The 15,810-nt window shown below is 54.3% G+C and overlaps 1 protein-coding gene across 1 annotated transcript; it reads right to left on the bottom strand.

Annotated features, from left to right (window-relative positions):
- Positions 1-627: 627 nt before the first annotated feature.
- LOC128774543 (testis-specific Y-encoded protein 3-like) lies at positions 628-3,175 on the bottom strand (the record flags this gene model as incomplete). The annotated part of the gene is made up of 6 exons (XM_053893609.1): positions 2,993-3,175; positions 2,036-2,194; positions 1,266-1,343; positions 1,010-1,121; positions 772-917; positions 628-678 (listed from the first exon to the last, which is right to left on the bottom strand). Coding segments are annotated over exons 1-6 (729 nt in total), but the record flags the coding sequence as incomplete, so codon positions are not given.
- Between the last annotated feature and the right edge of the window lie 12,635 nt (positions 3,176-15,810).

Raw genomic sequence — 15,810 nt, 5'->3', positions numbered from 1 at the left:
TGAAGTGCGACGCTCCTTCATACTCTTCTCAAGATCGTGCATATCCCTGGGATATATGGGTACACACAGACAGACAGACAGACAGACAGACAGACACACACACACACACACACACACACACACACGCACACACACACACACACACACAGGACAGGTGAGAGTCTTATCTTGGCCCTGAGTAAGGTTGCTTGAATGTTTCCAAACGGAAAGTAGGATGGGAGGGTGTGATAAGCTGTGCCAAAGCTGACAAGGGGATCCAGAAGCCAGACAACATGTGGGATGGTGGTAGGAGGCCTGAGGGTGGGGTTCATGGTCCGGGAATGACAGTTGTCACCGTGCTATGTGATGAGCCAGCTTTGGTTGTCCCGCTTTGCTCATTCTTTTTGTCTAGCCCCCTTCCCACCTTCAGGCTCCCCAAAGGGGCAAAGCCTCTTTGACACGTTACTTCTTAAGACTCCCTGTCTCAGGCTGATGCCCTTTTGACCTGGGGTCACCTCCTGTGCCGCTGTGAGTCTCGGTGCCTCCATGCAGAAGAGAATTGTGCCCTGGACCCCATGACACACATTTCCATGCCCACACCCTTGGCTGCTCACCTCTTTCCCTCTCAGTTCTCTCTCCTGGGGCCTCCTTCATCTTGAAATACGGCAGGGGGTTGGGCCAAAGATCCTCTATGATTATCTGGTAGGGGAGACAGGCCAGGCCTCAGGTAGCTATCCCACGCAGTGGGGGAACCCATGAAAATCACCTCCCTTCCTTGTTACAGGGCCCCACCTCAGCAATCCTGCTAGAGCCGGCAAAGCTGTGGTCAGAGAACCAGTTGAAGAAGTTGAGGCTGCTGTTGTCATGCCTGCGTCTGTAGGCCTCCTGTCTGTACCTTGGGTACCACTGGATGGGACTGGAATGAGACGCCCTATACCCTGCAGGAAGACGAGTATGTGAGAAGGCGCCAGAGAACTAATCACATTCAACCCTGCACCCACTGCCGCCCATGCAGTCAGTGGACACTTACCATCAAGGCCTAGGACATACTCCTTCGTAACGACTTCATTCTGGAAGTAGGAGTTCTTGCCAAAAAACAGCAGGATCTTCCGGCATTCCCTGGGAAACTTGTGTTCCTCCACCTGCCGTGGTACAGTGGGGCAGAAATGTGAAATCTTGTTCCAGGAGACCCGCCCTCCCCTGAGGAAGGAACACATCACTTCTCCCCACCACCTCCCCTCCCCACACAGCCAGCCACCCACACCACCTCCCACTCCCAGGCCGACCTTCAAATTGGTCATGTGGCGAAGCATGCTTTCATCGGGCTTACTAATCAGGGCTGACATCTGAGGGTGGTTCACAAACTGCCGCAGGTCAAAGAGCCTTCAGGTGCTGGGCGTGAGAGAGCTCGAACCAGAGAACCAGTGTGGACAGCATCCAGGCGTCCTCCCCCCGGGACTGGCGTCCTCCCCCAGGGTCTCAAGCCCTCCCCACAGGCTGCGTCCAGGCCCACGGGGTCTCAGGATCGCGCAGGGCTCTGCTAGACACGCACAGGAGGCTGTGCATGCCCAGACGCCCGCAACCACGCCTAGCTTTGTGTGCTCGTGAGGACACTGAGGACGCTTACTTCCACACAGCCAGACAGCACACATCCGGTCTCGCGCCGACCAGTGGGCATTCACATCGCCTTCCCCGCAGCAAGATGCTTAGCGGGACCCAGAAACGTGCCCCCACGCGGCTTTGTGTGGGAAGAAGCCCTCGGTCATTTCCCCGACCTGGCCTGGACCTCCACCGCCACTCCCCACTCTCCCAGCGCTGTTTCCGTGCCAGGTGCGACGTAAAGCACACATGCCTCCCCCACCCCGGCACTGCCCTCCTCCCACACTCATTGCAGAGCCAGGACCACCGGATGGGATCACGTTTGCACGTTCCCGGCCACTGGAGCGTGGCTTAGCTCCAGTCCCTGTCCTGGGTTCCTCTAAATGGCACCTCCCTTTCCTTCCTCTTGCGCAAGCCCAGCCCCCTGTGGACCCTCCACCAGCAGCAGGAAGGATACAGCCTTGGCCCAGAAACCACGGATGCCCTGGATAAGGGCACCTCTCTGCTGCAGATGTCGCTGCCGCCTCTGCCACATCCTGAGTTTGAGTCGAGCGTGCTCCCGGCTGGCTTGTTTATTCACCGGCTGTAGCTCTATCTGAAGGGCCTCCAGAGCCTCCAGAGCCTCCAGTGGGGAAGGGCAAGGACGGAGGCCTGACTCTACCTGCTCCTTCTTAGCCTGCTTCACCTGCAGCTCCTGGGCTTCTTCCACCCATCGGCCTTCCTGCTCACTCGGCTTCTGTTCCTCCTCCACCCGCTCCTCCTTGTCCTCCTTGCCCTCCACCTCCTCCTCGCCCTGCTGCTGCTCCTCCAGCGCTTCCTTCTCCTGCTCCTCTTCCTCCTCGGTTTGCAATTCTGCTCTCCCTTTAATGGCTCGCACGCCTTCCCTTCCTCCTCCTGCTCCTCCTCCTGGTCCCCTTCCCCTGCCACTGCCGCCGCCAATGCCTCCACCGCCACCGCCGCGGCCGGCGCCGTGGCCGCCGCCGCGCCCGCTTCTATACCCTGCTGCTCCTGCTCCTCCCCTTTCATTTCCGCCAACTCCTCCTCCTTCCGCTCTTCCTCCTTCTGCTTGGGCTTCTGCTGCTCCTCCTCCTTCTAATCTTTTACTCCTGCTGCCTCTCCCCCTCTTCCTCCTCCTCCTCCTCCTCCTTCTGCTCTTCTGGTCCTGCTGCTCCCCCTCGCCCTTCAGGTCCTCCTCCTCGTGAACTTGGACCTTCTCCTTCCCCGGCTCCTGCTCCTCGTCCTCCTCCCCCTTCTTCCTCTGCTCATGCCCCTCTGCCCCAGGCGCGTCCTCTTCCGCGGCCGCCACCTCAACCTCCTCCTCCGCCAGGCCCCACAGCGCCTCCACCGCCACTATGTCATGCACCAGCGGCACCGATATCTCGCTGGGGCCGCCCACCTGCCTCTCGGGTCGGGCCTGGCCTTCCTGCACAGGCTGTTCGCTTGTGGCCTGCGAGCCTTCGGCCTGCGGCACCTCCGGCCCTGCCGGAGACCCAGTGTCCCCACGGGCCCTCGTCTCTCGACCGCCCCGTTCCCGGTCGAAGGCGGCATGGGGGCTCCGGGCATCCCCAGTGTTTCGGAAACACGAGTCGTGCAACATGCGGCCCCGGCCCGAGACACCAACTGTGGCTCCTACCGACGACGAAGCGGGAGGTGAAAGCACGGCCCCCCTCCCCAGACCCAGTGAGTGGAGCCCTGAGGGCAATGGCTGGCAACTCGCTCCCCCTTCCTCCCAGAGCCCAAAGGTCGAGGGGGCGCATGCGCATGCGCATGCGCATGGTGCTGTACCCAGGATGCCTCGGCGGTGGCTATCGCTATGCCGATGCTGCCTCGGAGGCCTTTGTGGTGAGAGGTGTGCGCCTGCGGCTTTGAGGCTGAGGGAGCTCCAAGCCACGCCCAGGCCGCTTCACTGCCTTCAGGACCAATCATAGGGACGGTGGCGTGCGTGGCTTCGGCGGTCCCGCCCCTAGGTCACCCGGAAACTGGGGCGCGTCTGTTGCATAGGCAGGAAGGCTCTGGGCCCCGTGCAGTGCAACTCCTCCGGGGGGCTTGCAGCCGGCCCTCTGTGCGCTCTGGGTGCCCTGTTTGGCTTCTGGCCATGCGAAAGCGACCTTTGCATTCCACGCTGCGCTGGGCACGCGGCTATCTACACACACGGGTAAAGGGGGACCTCCCCGCTTTGCCCATTTACACCGCCACCTTTGTTCATTGTGCCCCTAGTCCGACAAATCCACTCAGCGGATCACCTTGGCTGTCCGGGAGACGCATGTCAGCTGTGCGCCTGCTGTCTGTGCACCCCGGTTTTCCATCTGCTCAGCCTCCTTTGCATACTCTCTACGTCCATCCTTGCTCCCAGAAGACATGTATGTCATGACAGCAGTCTAGCAGTGCACCGGCTAGGGAAGGTCGGTGACCAGAGGTGTGTGACGTGGAGAGGACGCCACACTAGGGGAGGCTGCGTATCATGCGCGCCGCTCTTGCCGTTTGTCCCCGTTGCCTGGAAAGTGACACACTGGCAAGCACACACCCCCCTCTCATGATGGGCTGCCCATTGCTCCCGTGTGTGGCAGTGCACAGGAAAGACCCGTGACCGTGGGCCCTGGGATTCCTGGAGCTTGTGTCTGTCCCACAGACAGCGGTCCCCTTCCTCCCACAATGCTTGGCCATCTTCTCACAGGGACCCTCCCCAGGCCTTCGTTGGCCGTATGTCTGTTCATCCTGGTCCCATTTCCTTTACCACTCACTTAGGCGGCAGGCTGCCATGAGCGTGGGCGCTGGCTCAAAACACTGTCCCCCTGTGCCACAGGCAGCGTGATTTCAAGGGTCTCCGAGAGGTATCGGGGGGTTGGGGGATGCAGTGTTGGGACCCAAGTGAGGGACACGCCCCAGGGTCTACATGAAGCCACATGACCACTTTGGGGAAGCAATAAGCTGCAGACGGTGTGCAGTGAGGGCGATGATGTGGTCTCCCTCCCTGTCAGGGCAGTGGTGATGTGGACTCCCTGCCGGTCTATGTCAGACAGCATAAGCTACACACACACACACCACACAGAGCCACTGCAGGATTGGAGGCTCGAGATGCATTGCCTGGCCAGGCACCACACTCATGCATTGCCTTTTCCCTTTGGTGGAATGCAGTGTTCCCCTACCTCTTTATGGGACCAGGAGGCTGCCAGGCAGGCGGGGGATTCTAGGATTTCCAAATTCGTGTGCCGGGCCCTCTGGCCAACATGTTGCTTCCGTGACACAGAAGAGGTTCCTCCAGACTCGCTGGGCTATGTCAGGATACGAACGGGGTACAGAAATGCTCCAGGGTGGCTGTGATATATGAGGCAGCACACCACCGCTTCAGGTGACAGCAATGCATAGAAACGCAGGTGGATGGGGGGAGGCTGAACAGGTGGTAGGGGGCTGAGAGGGGGTGGCCAGTGTGACCGACAGAGAGGCAAACTCTTACCCAGAAAGGGAGAGGAACAGGTCCAGTGGTGAGCCCTCAAGCTGCCCTCAGCAGAGGACGTAGCGGGTGGGCAAGACAGGAAAGCAGGCCCAGACCCTGGTGCACCTGACCTATGCAACTCACTCCCTCCAGAGAAATGGGGCCTGTCAAACTCCCACGCATCGCCGGGAGACCCCGTGGCAGGAACGTGGGAACAAATCTGGGTCCCAGGTGCAGGGACTGTCTGGGACAAGCAGGCAATGCCTTTCAGTTTGAACAACACCTACCACAGTATTGGGGTCCCGGGGCCGGGCCCCAACTTCGCAAGGGACTCTAGACCAGCCAGGCCTGTCTCTGCAGGGTCATCCAGGAGGATGTTCACCGAGACACATACCCTGGCTGGGACCACAAGGCCTTGCGATGATCCCCTAGGCCGCTCCAGGAGCAGGGCCAGGCTTACTCATGCTCTCTGCTGCCTCCCTCCACTAACGCCCACTTCCTTGCAGGGAACTTTGGTCCTCCTCCACTGCGCCATGGGTGGCCCAACCCCAACTTGCCCCTGGCCAAGGCAACACAGGACGAGCGGACCCAGGCAAAGTCCGGGCTTTCCTCCCGTCATGAAAGGTGATCAGCTAGCTCCGTGTCGATCCCAGGCGCGAAGGGATTGCACTCGCTGCACTTTGGCACGGGAGCCCCCCCTTACTCACCAAGTCAGGAAAGCCCCCAGTCTCTTTCCTTCGCTTGCCAACGGCCTACACACACTCACTCAGGCACAAAGATGCACGGCCACGCGGCACGTGGACACAGACACGTGCACGCTGCCAGCACAAACGCTAGGTCTCAGGCAAAAGTACTCACAGGCGCCAGCCACAATACATTCACAGACACACTCTAGTGGACCTGTGCACTCACTCATGCCCTCTGCCACATCCCACTCACGAGGCTAGCTCCTCCTCACGACTCACACTTGCTTTCCCCCCTCACACAGCACGTGCATTTGTCCTGGGGCCCAACCTGGCTGAAAACTAGGGCAGATTCAGGACCTCCATTGGGTCACGGAAGCTTGCATTGAGATGCCAAGGAAAGAGAGCCACAACTGATACCAACCTTCCAGTACCAATGGCACCGGAACATGGCATGTGGAGAAACACCAGCTACGACTAGGTTCCCTGGCTCCTCGGCTCCTGCCCTTTCTTCAGACCCTCTCAACACTGGGCAGTCCCTTGGGTTTCAGTACCTCCCAGCTGGCTGCAACCTACAGGGCAAGGGCCAAGGGACTGACCTTTCTCAGTTCACATGTATACCCAGCTTGTGTGGGCTGCCTGGAGGCAGTCACGGCTTAGGAGGTCTGGATGTGCTCTGACCCCTGGTACTTGTGCGTTCCTTTGTGTGTTCCCCTGCAGCCCTGTGCCATCAGCAGCCTACTCCGTCCATATGGACACGCACAGCTCACGGAAACCCAGATGCACTGATACTGTGCAAGGACAGCACAGAGACAGAGAAAGAGAGATGGAGGTGCGGGAGGGAGGAAGCGTTCCCTCAAGAAAATGATCACAGGGACTCAGAGACAGACAGAGGCCAGAGGGACATGGAAGGAGGCCGAAGAAGGAGAGTAAGTCACCACTAGAGACAGCCACAGAGGGGGAGTGTGTGTGTGTGTGCCCGTGCCCGTGCGTGTGCGTGTGAGTGCGTATGAATGAGTGAAATTGTCTGGGACTGAGACAGGGGTGTTGCCACGATTCCTGGACTCTCGAACGCCCTCTTCCAGCAGAATGGAGGCCCGGTATTGTCAGGAATCTCAACGTTTTCCGGAACAGGACTCCCTTGCTTTGGGGCCCTAGCCCATCCTCAGGCTAGGGCCATAGAGCAGAAGGAGTGGGAACTTGAGGCATGAGGCTCCAGACTAGGCCCAGCAGGTGGAGTGTCAAGGCCCAAGGTTTTTAAATGCCTGCTGCCTCCTTCTGGAGCCCACCAGCATTTGGGAAGCACGCCCACGGCCCCGTGGCCCTTCGGACACTGAAGTGGCTGTGGCTGTGGCTGTGGCTGTGGCTGTGGCTGCGGTGGAGGTGGGGGAGAGGCAGAGGCAGAGGCAGTGAACTTTTTGACCATGGGTCCTTGGGGTGAACGCGCTCCAGGCTAGACCCAGACAGTTGGCTGCTGTTCAGGAACAATCAGCTGGAGGGCAGTGGGCGTGGCTCCAGCATTTGAGCCCCTGCCTCCCCTCCCAGGTCTGGAGCAGGTTCTCTGCCTCCCCCTCCAGGGTGACCTCCCTGTTTGGTACATGCCCTTTTCCGCTTTGTCACCGACCACAACTTTCCTGTGGGATGTCTCATATCGGAGAACTGGTGCTACAGATCTCACCTCTTTGGGGAGGAGCCCGGATGGCAGACAGCATGGAAGCTTCTTAAGTGTCTCGCGTGCATGAGATACAGCCAGACCAACACTAAACCATCCTACCCACCCAGGAAACTGACTGGAGGATTAGCACAGCAATCTGCATATCCTGAACCACCGAATTCAGCAGGTACGTGGCATGCAGAAGTGAACTTGGAGAGCGAGGAGGCATGGGAAGGGAGGTGCTTTTGTGCGCGGAGAGGCGAAGGAGACTGGGCAGGTGGAAATTTTACTAACTTTCTTTAATACTCTTCTACATGATTCTTTCCTTTTGTGTCTATATTCACAGATTCTATTTTACTCCCATCTTCTCCTTTTAGTCTACTTCAGTGTATTGGTTTTTCAAATTCTCACAACATTTCCCTTTTTAATATTTTTTATTAGTATTTTCTAAATTTTTCTCCACTCCCACGTTTTTTTCTCTCCTGTGTCAAAACCACTTTCAACACCCAGGTGAAACATGCCTAGAATCTAGCATCATTCATTCCATTATTCACATGTGTGTTTTTAAGTTTTTACTTTTAACATTTTATAATTTGAATATTTCATTGAATTTTCTACCTCATGAGTTCCTTTTCTCCATTCAAAATGACAAAGGGAAGGAATTCACCCAGAAAGAAAGAGCCTGAAGAAACGAGAGCCAGGGATTCAACCAACACAGACACAAGCAAGATGTCTGAAGCAGCATTTAGAAGCACGATTATGAGAATACTAGCTGCAGTCCAATGTAGATTAGAGTCCCTTTGTGCAGAGAAAAAATGCAGTAAAAACTGGCCAGAATGAAATTAAAAATGATATAACTGAGCTGCAATGACGGATGGATGCAGCGGTGTCAAGGATGGATGAGACAGAACAGAGAATCAGCGATTCAGAGGACCAACTTATGGAGACTATGGAAGCAGCAAAATCGAGGGAGATTAAGGAAAAGAGCACAATTGAAGAATTGGAGAAATCAGTGACTCATGCAGAACGAAAAACAACATCAGAATCATAGGGGTCCCGAAGAGGAAGAGAGAGAAAAAGGGGTAGAAAGGTTATGTGAGCAAATCATAGTGGGAAATTTTGCTAACCTGGGGAAAGACACACCATCAAAATCCAGGAAGCACCGAGGACCCCATCAGATTCAACAAAAACTGACCCTCAGCAAGGCATATCATATTCAAACTCACAAAGTACTCAGGCAAAGAGAATCATCAAGGCAGCAAGGGAAACAAGTCCCTAAACTACAAGAGAAGACAGATCAGGTTTGCAGCAGACCTATCCAGAGAAACTTGGCAGGCCTGAAAGGAGTGGTAGGATACGTTCAAAGTGCTGAATTAGAAACATCCACAGTGAAGAATTCTTTATGCAGCAAGGCCATCATTCAAAATAGAAACAGAGGAAAAAGGTTCCCAGATACACAAAATTTAAAGGAGTTTGTGACCGCTAAATCACACCTGCATGCAATTTTAAGGGGGGACACTCAGAGGGAAATTGATATCTATCTATCTATCTATCTAACTATCTATCTATCTATCTATCTATCTTTATAATTATATTTATATATACAAATAGATATAGAATTATATATATAGATGTATATAGACATATACATATCGATATAGATATAGATATATAGATACAGTTAATACAATACATATACATATACATACATACACATACACATACACATATACATACACATACACATATACATATAGATGGAGATGGAGACGTAGATACAGATATAAAGATATATAGATATGTTTTCCTCCAACTCTTCAAACAAGATAATGGCCATAAAATCGTGTCTTTCAGTACTACTTTAAACGTCAGTGGACTGAATGCTCCAATCAAAAAACATAGGGGAACAGAATGGATGAGAAAACAAGTTCCATCGATATGCTGTTTACCAGAGACCCACTTTAGATGTGAAAACAACTTCAGAGTGAAAAGAAGGGGATGGAGAATCATCTGTCATGCTACCCGTCAACAAAACAAAGCCAAAGTAGCCATACTTCTATCAGACAATCTAGACTTTAATTTAAGACTGTGTCAAGTGGTACACAAGGGCATGATGTCATAATTCAGGGGTCTATCCACCAAGAAGACCTAGCAAATGGATACATTTATGTGGCGAATTTGAGAGCAACCAAATATACAAACCAATTAAACGCAAACATAAGGAACCTCATTCTTAGTAATGCCATCATAGGAGGAGACTTCTATGCACTCACTCACTGCAATAGACAGATCATGTAAACGAAAAATCAACAAGCAAACGGGGGCTTTGAATGACACACTGGACAAGATGGGCTTCACAGATATGTTCAGAACATTTCATAATAAAGCAGCAGAATATACATTCTTCTCCGGTGCTCACGGAATATTCTCCTCTATAGATCATATGCTGGGGAAAACAGTCATCCCTAAGGAAGTTCAAAGAGATCGAGGTCACACCGTGCATATTTTCAGACCACAACACTAAGAGACTCGAAATCAACTACAAGAAACAATTTGGAAAGGTAACAAATACTGGGAGACTGAAGAACATCCTACTAAAGATTGAACGGGCTAAGCAAGGGTTGAAAGAGAATATAAAAAGTATACGGAAGTCAATGAAAATGTATATGGAAGTCAGTGATAACACCACAACCCAAAACCTCTGGGACGCACCAGGGTCGGTTATAAGAGGACCTATCTAGCAAGTCAGGTCTTGCTAAAGAAGAAAGAAAGATCTCAGAGACACAACCTCACCTTACGCCTTAAGAGGCTGTAAAAAGAACACCATACGAAACCCAAAACATTCAGGAGACAGAAAATAACAATGATTAACGGAAATTAATGCTATTGAAACCAAAAATCAAACAAAACAAAAACAAAAACAACCTCAAACAAACAAACAAAGAAACAAACCAAAATAGGAGAACAGATCAATGAGCCCAGAAGCTGCTTCTTTGAAGGAATTACCAAAATTGATAAGCCAGTCATCAGTTTGATGAAAAAGAAAAAGGAAAGGGCCCAAATAAAGAAACGCAAGAATGAAAGAGGAGACATCACAACCAACACAGCAGAAAGGCAAACAATAAGAAGAGAATATTAGGAGCAATTATTTGCCAATACAATGGGCAATCTGGAAGAAATGGACAAATTCCTAGAAATGTATACACTACCAAAGCTGAAAGAGGAAGAAAAGGAAAATTTGAACAGACCCATCGCCAGTAAAGAAATCAAATTAGTAATCAAAAACCTGCCGGAGGAGGAAGACTGCAGGGCCAGATGGCTTTCCAGGGGAGTGCCAGCAAACATTTAAGGAAGAGTTAACACTTTTTCTCTTGAAGCTGTTCTCACAATAGAAATGGAAGGAAAACTTCCAAACTCTTTCTATGAAGCCAGCGTTACCTTGATTCCAAAACCGGAAAGAGACCCCACTGAAAAGGAGAACTATAGGCCAATTTCCCTGATGCACATGGATGCAAAACTCCTCAACAAGGTATTAGACACTCGGATCCAACAATACATGAAAATGTTATTCACCACGACCCAGTGGGATTTGTACCTGGGACGCAGGGCTGGTTCAACATCTGCAAAACAATTAACGTGATTCCTCACATCAATAAAAGAAAGGACGAGAACCACAGGATCCTCTCAATCGATGCAGACAGAGTGATGGACAAAATACAGCATCCTTTCCTGGTAAAACCCCTCAAGAAAGTAGGGATAGAAGGAGCACACATCGAGATCATAAAGCCATGTATGAACGACCCAACGTGAATATCATCTCAAGGAGCAAAAGCTCTCAGCTCAAGTCACGAACGAGACAGGAATGTCCACCGCCTCCACTGTTATTCAACACAGTATTGGAAGTCTTAGCCTCGGGCCTCTTCATCCTTCTGCTCCCCCTCTGCAGCTACTGCTCTTCCAGCCCTGGCTCTACCTTTCCTCCTCCTCCTCTTCTTCCCTCTGCTCACGTCCTCCTCAATTTCCTCCCCAGCTACTACTGCTCTTCGACTCGTGCTCCTCCTCTTGCTCGTCCTGGACTTCCTCCTCCTCCACTTCTTCCCTCGCCTGCACCCGATCATTCACTCGTCTTCCTCCTCCTGTAACTCCTCCCAGTCCTCTTCCTCCATCTGATCCTCCTCGTCCTTCACCTCTTCCTCCTCCTCCAACTCTTCCTCCTAGGACTCTTCCTCCTTCTCCAGGTCCTCTCCTGCTACTGCCCTTCCTGCCCTACCTCTGACCTTTCACCTCTTCTTCCCTCTGCTCTCGTCCTAGTCGACTCCGTCCTCCAGCTGCTCCTGCTCCTCTGGCCCGTAATCCTCCTCTTCCTGGTGCTGGACATCATCCTCTTCCATTTGTCCTTCTCCTGCACCCAGTCATTCACTGCTCCTTCTCCTCCTCCTCTTCTTCTAACCCCACCCAATCCTCTTCCTCCAACTCCTCCTGCTCCTCCTCTCCCTCCACCTCTTCCTCCTCGGGCTCTTCCTCCTTCTGCTCCTACACTTCTACTCATGCTCTGGAACCCTGGCTCTATCTTTTCTCCCCACCCTCTTCCCTCTGCTCTCGTCCTCCTCAACATCCTCCCCCAGCTGCTCCTGCTCCTTTGGCTCGTGCTCCTCCTCATCCTGGACATCCTCCTCCTCCACTTGTTCCCTCTCCTGCACCCAATCATTCACCCTTCTCTTCCAGCTCTAACTCCTCCCAATCCTCTTCCTCCAACTCCTCCTCATCCTCCTACTCCTCCTCGTCCTCTTCCTCCTCCAATGCTTCCTCTGGACATCCTTCTATTCTCCAGGCACATCTTTGTCCCTTAAGACTACCACAATCTCCTCTAAGGACGGGAGCAATAGATCTCGCACTGCCCCCAAGTCATCCGCAATGAGCACCGGACCCTGCGGATGGGCTCTCACAGGCCTTTGTGTCCCTGCAAAAGGAGCCTGGCAACCTCCCAGGCCTCCCGGGGAGACTCGGTAGTGGGAACCTGGGAGCAGCGACGGGATCCCCGGTGCAGCGACACCCAAGGGATGGTCATATCGTGCTCTGTCTTTTCAACAACACCTACAGCAGTATCGGACCTAGAGGCCGGGACCCAACGGGCCTCCCACGCGACCCCTGACCAGCCAGCCTTGTGTCGGCAGCGCCATCCAGGAGGAAGCTCACCGACACGTATGCCAGGCCTGGGACCCCAAGGCGCTTCGATCACCCCCTAGGCGGATAAGGTCAGGCCTAGGTTACTGCATGGGACCTGATGCATCCGTACAGTCGTCCCCAGTTCCTTGTAGGACAGGTCGGACATCCTCCACTGGGCCATGGGGTCTCCATGCTGTCAGCTGGCAGCAGCCAACACATGACCAGCGGTACTGGGACACCGTCAAGCCTTTCCTCTCATGCTGGACGGTGGCCGTGTGTTTACCGAAAGCCCTGTATGGGGGCCACGGGCTGCGGGGAAGGCAGGTAGGTGGGTGGCCAGGCACAGACGAGACCACCCGCTGTGATCCCGCAGGGTCACTGGGACTTCACTTCCATCTGGCCCACACGCAAATTCTAGGGATGGGGCTTTGGGGGCAGTGCGGAAGCCTTGCAGCTTCAGCGTCAAGGAGCTGGGCACACACACCTGTGGGCACAGCCGGCAGCAGACTGGGACCAGTGTTCCTCCCTAGGCCCCTTTGACCGTCCACCACCTGAGAAGAATACTGGAGGGGCTGTACGGCTTTAGCCTCCCCAAAGCGCACACACAGTGGGCCATGTGCTGCCCACTGTGGTTTGGGGCAGGGCGGGGGGAGCCCGGTCAGAATCCTGACCACAATGTCCACAGCATCCTCTGTCGACATGCAACCGCTGAGACACTGAGAAAGGAACCCAGTTCCCCATTTACATGAGGCCAGGAGTCGACAAAGCCTGAGGCTAATCAGGGTCACCCGCACAGGGACTGAGAGGCGCATTCTGGCACCACTTACATGCAAGGGGAACACAGTTCTGGGACACACCTTGACATGTCCCCAGCCCAGCTGCAGCGACAGTGGTGATCTTGTGCTGCGGGGAGAGGTGTTGCTGGCAAGGAACTGTCCCCTCAGAGAGCAGCTGGCTCACCTGCCCATCCACACATGGATCACGCACACCACCCTGCTATGGCACCCCTGGGGGACTCAAGTCACCTGAGGTCTAGGGTCCCAGCTCCTCCCTTTCCCTGGGCCTGGTGCACAGGAAGCAGAGAGGAGAGCCCCAAGGAAGAGCTGACTGGCGACAAAACATGGCTCGTCTGCCAAGAGCAGAGATTTTTGCTAGACGGCTCCCTCCAGGGAAATACCTACGCCCTCTGCACACCACGTAGCCTGACAGGTTGGGTTCCCTAGCTACCCTGTGCACAAAGCCTGGGCACACCATGTAGCCCCTACGTATTTGCTACTGTCGGCCCACCAGAGCCACTCACACACACACACACACACACACACACACACACACACACACACACTCACTCCCACATAGACACACACTAACACACACACAAGCACACTTACTCACAAGTGGTCCACTGGCCACTGGACACAGGCTGTCCTCCCCTCGGCCCCCCTCTTGACCTTGCACCAATCTCCCTTTTGCATCCTGACTTGAGCCCCCTGGCACAGCAACGATTGCACCCATCCCAGCGATTACCATCAGGACTCAGGAGGGAAGGGACTGCACTCTTGTATTCTGGCACCTGACCGTCCCACATAAGCACCTCATTCACACAGACCGCTGTGTCTCTCCTTGTCTCTCCAGTGGCCTAACCACCCACTCCTGCACACACAGAGACACACGGCTACGCAATCGCACGAACATATGCACGCTCACACTGCCGGCACCACCACGGATCTCAGGCCCAGTTTGCCACAGACGCCCACACACACTCGCACGAACTCACGCTGGATCTCTGCCCTCGTGCGTACTCTCTCCATGAATTCCCACTCATAAGCCTCGCTGCTGCCCACAACCCACACCTGCCCCTCCCCCTCACACATCTCCCATCCTGAGCCACTGTCTGAGGACAGGGCTCGGGGTCAAAGGAGCCCCGGGTGTGGGAGGCAGCAGCAAGGTATACTGCCATCGACTATGAGAAGGCTGCCTGCTCCTGAGTTGTCCGGGGACATGTGGTCTTAGCTCTGATCCTGACTGGAGGCTTTGCTGACTGGATTCTATCTCACCAAGGACACAACACCCCTCTGGGAGCAAGGGTCCTGGATGAAACCCCCCCGAGTCCTGGCCACACTGTACCACGACCCAATGGACCAATTTGGTCCCACTGTGCAATCCCCTTCCCTGCCTTTCGGCTCTGGCCTATACAATAAATTTCCAAATAACAGGTCTGTCTCTTCCTCCTCCTCCTTCCAGGCTCTTCCTGCCCAAGAAGGCAGGCCTCTGTGCACATGGCAACACCGGCCCCACCCCAGTACTGCACCTCTCCTGCACACACAGAATCACCCGGGCAGCGGCTAGGACAGTCACACTCAGGTCCCGTTCTCGTCGAGCCTCCTTGCGTCCCCCATAAACACACACAAACACATACACAAAAACAGAAGGGTTTTTAGCTTCCTGTATGTGTCCACATAAACATCGTGGAACCTCTTCAAGGCTGCCACACGTTATCTCTTCCTCAATTCTCTCCGGGGCACGTAGAAGACAGGAGACTCATCCACCCATCTCTTCCAGCACTGGTGGCGTCCTCCATTGTTTCTGCATGGGCAAAGATAGAAGCTCTGCGCCATTCACGCCCACACAGATGCAGAGCCCCTGACGCATGTGGGCACACGCAGACACATTTGCGTACACGCGCACACACGCACCCCCACGCAACAGACACCAAGAATGATACGGGATATTTGCAGATACATCCCAGATGGTGTCACTCTTGTGCCTCGCCCTTTTGCGATCCCCCTTGCTTTCTCACCCAGGGATTCATTTCCAGCCCCCAATGGCCTTGGACCAGTTCTAAGAATGGCTGTCGGGTTGCGGGAGGACATGGCGTGGTGGGGCACATGGAAGGAAGTGCGAGATTCTCACCACAGTGGCGCCTGGGGACACGGCAGCTCCTGACCCAAAGACTGGCAGGCAAATCCAGACTGAAGGAGCAGGGGGAAGCCCGGGACAGGGCGGACATCCACGGGGAGCATTTGTGGTGAAGCACTGCTCCTCCCCAGTTGCTCTCCAAAGCCCCAGCCCACAGCACAACTGCATTTGGTTTGCAGGCTTCGACCCTCTGTGTGTTTGCAGCTGAGTCTCTGCAGGTCCCCTGTCATCCTCCCACCCTCTCCCCATGCTACCTGTGTCCCTGTGTCGGCGGACCTTCCATTTCCAAGCCAATGTGTGGCCCACGTTCCCTTGCCCATACAACACGCAGGTCAACACACCGCATACTGGGGTCCTCACCGACACGTGAGCACGTCAGA

Source organism: Panthera pardus, unplaced genomic scaffold (assembly GCF_024362965.1).
Source record: "Panthera pardus isolate Hobbes unplaced genomic scaffold, ASM2436296v1 HiC_scaffold_333, whole genome shotgun sequence".
In the NCBI taxonomy this organism is placed as follows: Eukaryota; Metazoa; Chordata; class Mammalia; order Carnivora; family Felidae; genus Panthera; species Panthera pardus.
The sequence above is the reverse complement of the archived record's forward strand: the minus strand, read 5'-3'. Positions and strand labels throughout refer to the sequence as shown.